This window comes from Anser brachyrhynchus (assembly GCF_964034855.1).
Source record: "Anser brachyrhynchus genome assembly, chromosome: 27".
In the NCBI taxonomy this organism is placed as follows: Eukaryota; Metazoa; Chordata; class Aves; order Anseriformes; family Anatidae; genus Anser; species Anser brachyrhynchus.
In genome coordinates, this window is record NC_137720.1 from 6,163,070 (window position 1) to 6,175,088 (window position 12,019).

The window sequence follows — 12,019 nt, forward strand, 5'->3', positions numbered from 1 at the left end:
GTCTTTTAGATAACGTTTATTTAAAAAAATAAAATTAATTGACAAAGATACCACACTATTTTGCATGCCGGTCATCCCTTCCACTTGCAGAACCCTGTTCAACATAATCTTCAGCAAGAAACTGCTTCCATCAGCAATTCTTAAGCAAATGAACCACATCAACCTGGACTCAAACCTTGACAGCTGCTTCAGCTACACAAGCTAGTGCGATATCTGTTGTTACCAGCTCAGGTCTTTAGTAAATGAATTTCAAGTGGACACTAAACAAGTATTTCACTAAGAGATGATGAAATATTAAAATTAAAAGCAAGTCATATTGCAGCTGTAATTATACTACATTAGAAACTTCAGTTGTTGGGGATCCATTCACCATATATAGATTATTTTGTAATCAAGGTAATTACAAAGAGAGCATTACTCCCTGCATGCTTTCCTGGGCTTGGAACCGACAGAGTTGACTACATGTAGACTTGACTAGGGTGGACTTGGAATTCACTCTCTCAGGCAGGAGACTAGTTAAGGAGTGTTACTGATAACAAAGGATAGAAGTTATACAACATTGATTATTATAAATTATTTTGTTTTTATCCTCTTTTTGCCTTAGTCTCCTACACATCTTGACTTCTGTTCATGTAGAAAACCAACTCTTCCTGTTTTTCTTTATGGTGACTCCCCATTTATTAATGGTGATTAGAATGCATTGAGGAGGACTTGATTCGGAATACGTGGATGTGCAGATGGGCAGCAATCTGATTGCAAACACTGACGCAGTATCGAAGCAAATCAAAGAGAGAAAAGATCTGCCAAAGGAAAAGAAAAGGTACACTTTTAGATCTATGCTGTCAAGACAATAGTGTAACACTATTTGTATGCTTCAGAAAAAAGCACTGGGGTCTTCTTTTCAAGAGCTGGATCTCAAACTCTGTAGGCATAAACACTCATTGTAGGCAGTTTCTAAAGATGCTAGACCATCTTCCAGCTTTATAAAATGCAGACTAACTCTACAATCTGAGGGGAAAAGTTACAGTAGCTAAACAGACACTGTGAAATGCCCCATTAACTCTGAATGGGGATAACTATACATAAGCTACTGATTTTATTAAAAGGTTAACACTGCATTTTGGTAGATAAGTTGAGTGCTTTATAAATACATGAGTTTAATGTTAAGATATTTTTCCTAACGTGTGCTACTGGTAATGAGATGTACATGCCTTCGAGAGACGAAAGCACAGCCATTCTTGCACCACACAACATATTCCCTTGCTAACAATGCATCAACGCAGACCTTCAAAATATCCTATTCTAAGCTCTGAAGATTTTCTACATTGCTCTAACACCATTTAAACTACTCAACAAGCAAACCCTGTCTACCTCTGTTTGCATAACGACGATACTTAAAAATCAACTCAGTAAAGCAGGTTCCCAGTCCCATCATCCTCAAGGTGAGTCAGCTAGGCTCAACCAACGCAAACAGTATTTAGGAAAGATCGCACAAGTGATTACTGGCAAACAAAGTGAGCCCACACTTACCAAGGCAATCCAGAGTACAATATACTCATCAATAAAGCTGTTAAAATACTGGTCCAGAAACAATAGCGCTGGGCCTATGAAAGCTGTGTCCTGCAGATACATTTCACTTTTGGTCATGTGTGCAACCTACATTTAAAAATAAGGAAGGTTAAGAAATAAACATCCTCTAGCCAAGGTAGAATGGTTTCAAAACGCACAAAGCCAGAAAAGTTACAGTTCAAACCACATTACTGTAATATTATCAAATATTTAGGTAAAGTGGCAGCAGCAATACTGTTTTAGCCACAGAAGTCTACAGCTAAGTGAGATGCAAAGTTTGGAGAAGTTTCTTTCATTCAGAACAAAACATAGCTATGGAAAAAAACAACTAACTTTTCCAACAAACAAGCTTTTCTTTCTGCCAGAAAAAAAAAAAAAAAAAAACAATAAAATGGAAATAGGGTGGTAAATTTTAGGTTTAGTTGAGCCTTTAAATAAAATTCCACAACTGCAAGATCTTCAAAACCAGAGATAATTGGTGCCCATCTCACTCTACCTATTAATTTTTGTCCTGCAAGGATAACCACCTTTCTGATTATCCTTGCAGGACAGGAATCAGTAAGTGGAGTGAGACGAGCACAAAAAGAGCAAGGCTTTTTGTGACCAACTGCATTCTTCACACCTTCCCCAACGTGCACACCTATACCCTGTGCAAAGGTTGTCCTACACCACATCCTCACTTCTACCAGCACAGCTGTTGGTGTGACAGCGTAATAAGCTGGTCTTGGTTATAAATAAGCTTTTCTTCCATTGTGAGTTACACCCAACACTGACTCAGTTCATGTGGCAACGCAGGGCATGCCCACGGAACTGAGATGGTGTTTAGCAGTGGTTGCTTAATCCCTCCCTCACTCTGTTCAACAGGGGCTCCTCTCTTCCCCAGTACATCCCCAGAAATGATTTTTAACCACTATTTCTCTCCAGTCGGAGAAGTTAAACCCGGAGCAACTGTTCCAAACTTCAGCTCCGTCACTTTCTCTCCTTTCAGCAACAAACTTCCCTCCCTTCTGCACGTGCATTTGGGGAGGGTTTCAGCCAGCTCTGTTCCAGTCCTGCTCATTGCCCATGGGCACACACACACTGCAGAATTGCAAATGAACGGCTGGGAAAGGGGAAGAAAGAACCCAGGCAACTGAAAGCTGTGTGGGCACTAACTGTATAACCACTGCATCAGCTTGACATTTACCTCTCCAGTTTCAAATGGAAGAAAGACTCACATTCTATTTCCTGCACCTCCAAGCTACTGAAATAAGTGTTAAATACTGTATCACTTCACCACACAAAAGATGTGCAAGTTAGTTGATGGAATAACCAGGAAACTTTAAAAGCTACAAGAAGTTTTACTGTAACAGGTAGGAACTCCAGTGTTCTGGGGTACTTACCACTAGTTTGTTTGTTATCTTAGCAGATACAAAACCAAAAGTAAGTATATATAAGCAGGGGTGCCTTTCAAAGAGCTGCACAGCCGATTTCTTGTAGATCATTGCAGCTAGTGTGATTACTGACCCGATATGAAGAAAAGGTGAAAGGACACTCGTTCCCTACAGGGAGATAAAGTTAAAGCATTAGGCTGACAAAATGTGCATGTTGCCAAGAAACCCCAGTAAGCCGAACATTCATGTGGTATGCAGACAGGTTGTTTTTTTTTAACTAACAACACATTAAAAACATGTCTTTCCATATACTAGTAATAACAGGAACAAAATGTGGTAAAACTTAAACGAGCACAAGCTGAGAATGTGGTTGAACCTTTCTTGTGCCGCGCAACAAAATAAGGTTTTAGACAGCAAGAACCGCACAGTTCTGACACTTGCCACACAGGCAAGGGCGGGTGCTGTTAGCAAGCAACAGGAGTCAATACTTCTATCTTTTTCTGTGCCAGCTAGAAAGCAACAAAAACAGCCTTCTAAGAAGCAAGTAACTGTTAAGCTAGTATAGAACGGCTTTCCAGAAAACTCCCCAGGCTTCAAAATCAATTTCCTATTGTAGCAGAAGGTACTTGTGCAGATACCTCCAACCATATATACATATATATTATATATATATATATATACACACATACAAGTGATATATTACAGATATTCTAGAATGAGCAAAGCCATAGCCAATCTTCTTGAACAACTTCCTTCTGCAGATTTCTGCACTGGATTTCTGTGAACTCTGTGGGAGTATGTATTTACATAACCTGTTTTATATGAGTAATTCAAAAGTAGATATCAAAATACTAAAGCATTTTTAATCACTCAGTTTTAAAACTCTTGACTTCTAAAACAGCTATTCTTATGCAGACAATATTAACTTTTTCCCCCATGCCATCACGGAACTGAACAGAAAATATTTCACACATTGGAGGTATGTTAAATAACAACTGAAGTCATGGCTGGAAAGCCACAGAGTGCTACAGAAGAACTAAAACCAGCAAAACTAAGTACTCACTGCTATAGTGGATCCATTTTTGCCAACTCCACCTGTGAAGATTACACCAAAGTAGTTTGTACAGGAGAAGAAGGTTCCTGCGACGGTACAGAGAGCTGGGAATATTTTCACCTGAATATTCAGTATCGGAATCTTTAATGGAAGAGATGAAACAAGTTAAAAGATGCACAAGTAAACTAAAGCAGGGTTTAGTACTTCTAGCGCACTCAAGCACTCCACTTTCCAACACCACATTTGATTTTCTTTCTCTGCTACACAGAGATTTAATTTTTTTTTTTTTTAAACAAAGCACAGAGAAACATGTATTTTTCCAATAATACTTCCATCAAGCTTCCCACATAGTTCTTTATAGGTAACTAAAGATGAGTCCCACTATCAAAAGCAAAAAAGTGGTAGAAACTAAAAGCTCCCTAGGTAGTCACTCATCTATCAATTGGAAGAGAAATGCATCAGTAATCTTTTCTGAAACTGGTTGGAAAACTCACAGCTGCCACCCAAGACCACATTGGGCAAAGCAAGAGGCATTGGAGATGATTAAACAAAGACCCTTAAGGAACTGGATTCTACCTTACGGGCAAGACAAGGGAAACAAACGGATCAGACAAGTCATCTCGGAGTCAAGCAAGCGATTGGGTTGCTAAGAATAAAAAAAGAGCGCAGTCGGATCTGAAAGGCAGTCGTTTTCTTCATGTAACAGCAGTCTTGGGAGCAGAACGGGGGAAACTAGAAACGAAGAAAAAGTTCAACATAAGCCACAGCAAGCACGTTATGGAAGCAGGTGCTAAGTCAGAGCTACCTAACAAAGTTTTCCAACTTCTACCTATGCAACCACCGAAAGTCTTCTCAGGCTCTAAATTGAGGATCTGCGGTTGTAGCCCTCAACTGAAGGAGCACAATCGGCTCCCCAGCAACACGTCCAACTACATACAACCGCCCAAACGAGGTCAGGTTGTTTTTATTTTACTTCAGTTACACTCAGTGAAGCTTTTAGCAGATAAAGATTACTAATTTTCTACTGTGCTTAATGTTTTGGTGTGTTTAATCATCGTCTGCTGTGCTTAAAAGCTTCATCTCTTGATCTTCTCAGGACTACGCCTGGCACAAGAGGCAGAGCCAGCGTTAGCTCTTGGTGCCTTGCTTTGGGGCAGCCTCCAGACGAGCACCCAGCCCGCTCCTCCAAATCACCACCAACTTCCAGCTGGACAGCGTGGTTTCATGACACTCAAGCATAGTTCACCCTTGCTTAGGCTGAAAATTCAGTATGGGATCAAAAGAAAGGCGTTGAAGAAAGAACAAGTATTAAGCAAAAGACAGCGGTCCAGTCTGCGGCAATCTAACTGAACTAATCCATGAATGTTACAAGACACGGCACTTCTGAAGCTCTCACCTCCGTCTGATAAAGGAAGGCACTTAAGGAATGGGGTGAATTTGCTCTTCTACAGGAAAAGGAAGACAGCTGTGAGCCTCACACAGCAATCAGGAGATTAAAGTTGAAGTTTGCCAAAGAAAAAGGGATTTACTGGGGGAAAAAGTGTCCCCAAACTACTACTAACACAGCTGAGAATGATGCTCAGGAGAGGCAGAAGGATGAGACCATACTGTTATAACATCCAGTTTTGCTAGTTACGCCTTAACACTTTTTCCTTCCATGACAGTTGCATCACTGACAGGTATTATTTCTGCCAGGTAAGTGCAGTCTAAGTAAAAGGAAACAAAGCTACATACAAAGATTTGGCAACGGCAAGTCACAGGAGAGTTATAAAAATGCAGTGCCTGCTGAATTGCCTTGTGTACAAAACAGAAGCAGCAAGGGCAAGCAAACAGTATGGCAAAAAAACGAGCAGAGGGAGGGAGGGAGTTGTGCTCAGACATCATCCTACAAGCTGGCATTGCAAGCCCTTGGCTTTTTTAATAAGAGGACACCATAGGACAAACAACAGGACCTCCTTGTCTGGTATTCCACCATTCCCATCACTACTGTCCATGCAATCGTTCTGACTTTGCTGGTAATTACATGAGCTTCATCAGAAGTCAGGAGCAGGCAGAACTTCACAAGACGACATCCACAATGCAGGAAAACGTCACAAACCAGATCTTCTGTAGGCAAACTTTGTTCTCTGTTAAATCCTTTGGAGTTGAAGAGAAAGGCTACATTGCACAGAAAGCCTTTGAAACGGGGCATATGCCCTGGTTTAGCGAGCACACCCAAATTTTGACTGAAAAAACAAGCGTGTTAATAAAAACAAGCAGCAGCAGGCAAAAAATAGATAAAAGAACGCTTGCTACAGAATGAATTAAAGTAAAACATCCAACAGAAAATGAATTTGAGGCTTCTAAACTTATTCTTAATTCTTTGAGATGCCATCAAAGTTTTGTGCAACACATGAATGGATTAAAAAAGAACCGGGGAACAGGGCAAGAGCACATCTGGGCTTAGGGAAGCAGCAGCGACAAGCATGTAGGAGAGCAGACATCCGCACCGCGGCACTCTTCTTGGCTAGCTCAGACCCCACAGCCAGCTGTGCAGTCACAGCGTCCTGCTGGTCCTTCGCACAGCGCTGGGCCCCAGCTGCAGCTGCAGGCGTGTGCACTTCAGTCACATCTGCAAGAGGCACAACTCCTCGGTGGGCAGACACCAAGCTCGCTTTATAGTTGTGAAGTTTGTATTACTAAGTCGTGGAATGAAGCTAAAGCAATCGCAGCGCTTTTCTCACTTCAAATGAGGAAAAAAACCCTTCATTTAATCAATGCATCAAAGAAGCTGCACCAAAGCTTGCTCGCTTTACTCACATTTTACAAGTGAGGATCTCGGCTGCAGTACTACTCACTGCCCACTGAAATTACCAAGCTCCAGCAGCCTCGCAGAACAGCACTTTAACACACTTGAAAGAGAATCTACACTGACAGAGAAGGAAGCCGGTACAGATATACACTATTTCACAGAAAAAAAAGGAAGCTAATGAAAGCAACAATTGACAAAATACACAATTCTGCAATCAGCAAATTCAGATTGTTTTGTTTTTCTCATGTTAGCATTAGAAAGTGGAATGTTTGAGTATACAAGTTTTATTCCATTAAATTTCCCCCAAATAGAAACAAATCAATAATACCAAACCACCAATTTTGCTGTCACAGGAAACATTAAAGGAATACAGGCACTTTTTTCTGATATGTTTTGCTCTGTAAGTAGTAAAAAAGTGTTTTATCTCTGTAAATAAAAACAAAAATCAAGTTGAATGAAAAAGGAAAAATCTTAATTGTCATAGGAAACTTGATGAAGTTTGTTCTCTAGAGAAATGCCTCCACAAATCCAACACTAAACTTCAAAATATTTTAATCATTTGGGAATTGACTTAGCCAAATGTTGCTGCAACACAGAACTTCTAAAACATTTTTCAGCAAAATCTTAATATATAATAGCACAAGGGAACAATTACTAAGCTCTCGCACAAACTTCATCCTGCACTGAATTGTGCAAGAGGCTGCTGCTGCAGCAATTATTTTTTCTTTTTCCCCTCCCCTTTTAAAAAAGGGAAAAAAGGAAACTAACAGCATGAATTGGGAAATCTCTGTTTGTGGTGCCAAATAATAGCGGTGTGGATGTTGGCCACACTGATCTCTTTGCAAGAGTTTGGCACCAGTAAGCTGACTCGCAGTCTTATTTTTTAAGAGAGAATTCTATCCAGGCATACTCTTAAGGCAAGATGCACTTTGCAGCTTAGTTTGTGTGGGTAGGAGAATGTTGGTGGTTTTCAATGTTTTTTGTTGTGTTTAACCTGAAAGCACAACATGTAGCAAAATTGAGGTAACCAAGGTTAGCTTCTTATCCTAGATATTCTCTACAACATTAGAGGGTTCGTTTCTCTGGTTTTGTGAAGCAGATCAGAAATTCAGTGATTTGGGGGTGACAAGTTTCAGTAATTTTTGACCATCTCTTGGTTTTATCGCTTTTGCTGCAAATCAAGATTTCTTTATCCACTTTAAGAACTGGGTTCATCAAGTACACAAACAAGATTAACACTCAGGAAGCCTTCCAGGAAATGAATCCTTTAGAAGCTATTTCTCAACTTCTGTTTTGTTTGTGATACATGTACAAAAAATGTATGTACATACACACTTTATCTCAACAATGCTGTATTCAAATGTCCAGTGGGGCTTCACGAGTGCTAATATAACAGTGTATAAAATAGAACATATAAAATAGAAGAATATATAACACAACATCAACTTGCAACAGCATATAAGCTGCCAGCTGATTTGCCCAGATGAACCTCTGCAAAGTCCACAGGATCTATATGCAGCCAGCTTCCTTGATTTGAATGATCATTAAAAGAGCCACGTGGCAATCTGTTGTTGTTTTTTTTTCCCCTCCTCCATAAGAGCTGACAAGCACACTCAAGCTGAATTATCTACTGATGGTTACACCAACTGCTTGCTCTCCAAGAATCCCCCCCATACCAGCAATCCAATTTAGTATTCTTCCGTTCCCGATTTAGCTTGCTGCATGAATTCTTTCAAGTTTTGGCCAGCTCACTCAAAGGAGGCTGGACGTCAGTGAAGGTATATTAAGTTTGTAAAACGTTTGATAACTTTCTACCTGCAAAATAACACAAGATATAGAATAATAGTTTGTTTTAACAGCTCCGGTAAAACCAGAACGCATGGTTATTGCCATTCGTCCCATTCTCAAACGTATATATTTACTACGAGGAAAAGTAAGACCCTTCCCTCATAAATGAAACCATGCTACTGGAGGCAGGTAGTTCTTCCAGGTACGTACTAGATTATTAAAAAAGGATAAAATATTTTAAAAAGGATAAAATAAGAACATGAACAAAATTACCAGAGATTGCCAAAAAGGCGGTCCTCCAATCACTGCCAGTAAATGCATGATTATTATGAAGATTTGCACTTCAGTCACATCAATTCTGATTAGGTACAAAAAGCCAAGAAAAGCAGAATTATTCAAAGCAATTTCAAGTCAATTATTTGCAAGCTTGGCAGCTCTCCTCTATCATGCACAGTATAAAAACTTGAAAACACAAGGAAAATAGAAGACATCAATACTTTAGAAAGCAAAAATATATTTTAGTTTTCTTGTTAAAAGTAAGAGCCATGCTGTGCTATACTTTTTTTTATTTCACAATGCAATAAAAATCCATTTTATCAAAAGGAACTGTTGGAACTTTTTACCTGACCATTGCCAGTTGCAGGAAGAAGTGTTCAGTTTTAACCCTTGCCCACCAAAACAAACTGATTCCAGATTGTAAAATTCAATATATATTTTTAGTCATTATTAAATTCCCTATATTTGTTTTTAAATGAATGTTCTCTCCGAAAAGCATCAAGCTTGAAAACAAAACATGAATTCCTGAAGACTTGATGCAAATGTAAGCTGTACAGTCAGCTGCGCTGCTGAAGATTACACAATTCAGTATCCAGCACGCAGCAAGAGAAACCACTTCTGGTTTTAGCATAGCCAGAATCTCTTGTAGAGGGGCAGGAAGGAAAGGCTTGTAGAAAAGACAGAATTTAAGGCTTTGTTTTAAAGATCATACAAAGTCTGAGATAGCAAGAAGGAAAAGCAAGGCCACAGGAGTCAATTCCAGAAACAGGAGTCAAAGGAAGAACATAGGATACGAGGATGGACACGTGGGTGTTCATCAAACTACATAATATTGTCTCATGCTGGAACACTGCATCAAAAATAATCCTTTGGGCCAATGGGAAATACTCCTGCACAGGCATTAGCTCTAATCACACGGCTCTACCTAAAAGACCCCAAATCACTTGGGAATGCGTGCTTAGCTGTTTTAAGGGTACTGTTGAAATTGATAACAGCTGCATAGGCACCAGAGAGCAAAGAGGTTTGATTTTTTTTTAATGTTTGTTTTAAAAGAGCGACAAGACCACATAAGCAAGTTTAATATCATGCCAGTGTGGGCCGTCTCAAGTTCCCTCTGCAGCCTTTGCTCCAGCTTTAGAGCAGATCCTCTCTTAGAGCAGATCCTCTCATGTCAAGATCTCCAGCCTGGCCAAAACACGTTTCTGTTCCAGCAGCGGAGCGCTACGCACGCAGGGTAATTACGAGGCTGCAGCCAGCTCCCATGCAGAACGTCCCCCACGGCATAAGGAAGCAAAGGGGCTTCCTTGCACGTGACAGTCAGCCTGCACAGGTTAAACACGAAGCTGTTTCACTGTTTCTGGCAATGACCTTAGACAAATATAAAGCAACTAAGAAAGCTCACGCAAACTGTGGCTAATAACCAGCGTACGTAATTCAAGTTTGCAGCTTTCCTTGGACATTAAAACAGGTTTCTTTTGACTGCAGTCAATGCAAATAAAGTAAGGTCACACGTTGGAAAACATCTCGGATCACGAAAGATGAGGTCTTCTGAAGAAGATGGAGTCTAGCGCCTGAGATCTCGGTCAGCTCCAGGTCACCTGTGCGAGAAGTCAGAACTCTTCCCCCTCCCTGCATTAGGCAGGGATTTATCATCGTCCATTTAAATCGATTCACTTTCATTACAGAATTTGAGTTGCTTCCTCCCACATAACTATCATACAACCGGTGACCTCGGAAATCTCCAAATCTTTTGAAACTTAGAAAAAAAATGTTTTCCTAAATGACTTCTCAGGCATAGTCATAATGCTGTTATCACAACAGGATAAAACTCTCGATTAAACTCTTCCTTCCTTCAAGTTATTACTCTCTAGATGGCCATTCCCTGAAACTAAGCATTTCCAGCCTTTCACAGGCTGTCGAAAGATTCAAAAGTGATGTCACCCATCTGAGCCTTCAGAGCACACCCAGCTGACCCTGTGCCTGAGGTGTCGGACATGCACTGAGCCGCCAGGTTGCTGCTTTCGGTGGATTTGAAGCAGAGCTGGTAATTAAAGGCTCTTTAACAGCATCCTGGAAGCAGAGATGGTGCTGAAACACTGCACGGGGAAAAAAAACAGCATAAAAAAATAAACAGTTATTTAAAACCTGTTGCAATTCTGAGGCAGCTATTAAAAAGTCATCCTTCTATCCCTGAAGATTTCAGAGAAAACTCCTGGCTAGTAATCCAGGAAGCACGAGAAATTTCAAGGACCCTAACTCACCGCTAACGGTACCATTTCAGCGGGGAGGCAGGGGGACCACCTGTGCGCACCATACCAAAAGCCGAAATAAGGAACAGAAAGTCCTTTTGAAGGGTAGCAACCAAGAGCAGAGAAGGGCACAGTTAGCACAGCCATAAGGAAAAGCATTTTTCAAAATCCAGACAGCCAGGACACGGAGTTACTTCGCAAGGAGGCTACAAGCACAGTTGAGAGACTGGACTATGAGGATGAAGTGGTATCGTTCAAAACAGGCATTTTTAACCAGCAACTGGCAACTTCCAGCTATTGCACAGCACACCGCTCCCTAAACTAGCCAAACAAGACTTTTTTTTCCTGTGGAAAGGAATTTAAATAGAAGTCCGTATAGCTTTCAGAAGTAGTTCCAACACAATTTTACACCCACACACGCAGAGCTGCTTCCACAGCCCTCGTTATCTTTTAGGTGAAGCCAGAACTGCGACAGCACAGGAACGCTTAAAGCAAGCTCTTCTGCTTCGCAGGCAGTTTTGTTTTCAAGTAAAAACATGATGCTTCCAAAAAATTCGTTTCCAGTTAGATTGGATTTTTACTGCTCATTCACGTTTTGTAAACATTTTTCCCCTCGTATTAAAGCACTTGTGAAATACCCTTCGAAAGATGCTCTCACATCCCAGTTACTATGTGCATGACAAAGGTGCTGTCGCTGCTTAGTCCATGCCATTTGTGCTGGGTAGCGTTAACGTTCGCTTTACCGTGTAGTTCCAGAACCAGGGCCCCAGAGTTCCTGTGAGAAGCTGGATTGCTATCGTACAGAGCACAGACTCTGTAACATCAAATCTACGTGCAAGGGAAAGAAACATTTCAAAACATTTTCCTGAGCACTCCGGCTACGTGAACCCATCAGAGCAGATTTTCATTCACGTTGTCA

The 12,019-nt window shown here is 40.6% G+C and overlaps 1 protein-coding gene across 4 annotated transcripts in view; it reads right to left on the bottom strand.

Moving 5' to 3' along the window:
* CEPT1 (choline/ethanolamine phosphotransferase 1) overlaps positions 1-12,019 on the bottom strand; it is a 27,689-nt gene continuing 15,670 nt past the window's right edge. For 3 of the 4 annotated variants that reach the window (XM_080569337.1, XM_080569335.1, XM_080569336.1), the window contains exons 5-9: positions 8,849-8,933; positions 4,006-4,137; positions 2,952-3,110; positions 1,531-1,656; positions 1-800 (exon numbers count right to left, since the gene is read on the bottom strand). In XM_080569337.1, the coding sequence (XP_080425463.1) occupies positions 681-800; positions 1,531-1,656; positions 2,952-3,110; positions 4,006-4,137; positions 8,849-8,933 (622 nt within the window). In that variant the 3' untranslated portion in view covers positions 1-680. Of the gene's footprint in view, positions 801-1,530; positions 1,657-2,951; positions 3,111-4,005; positions 4,138-8,848; positions 8,934-11,843; positions 11,929-12,019 lie in introns of all 4 variants that reach the window. The other variant, XM_080569338.1, reaches the window with a different exon arrangement.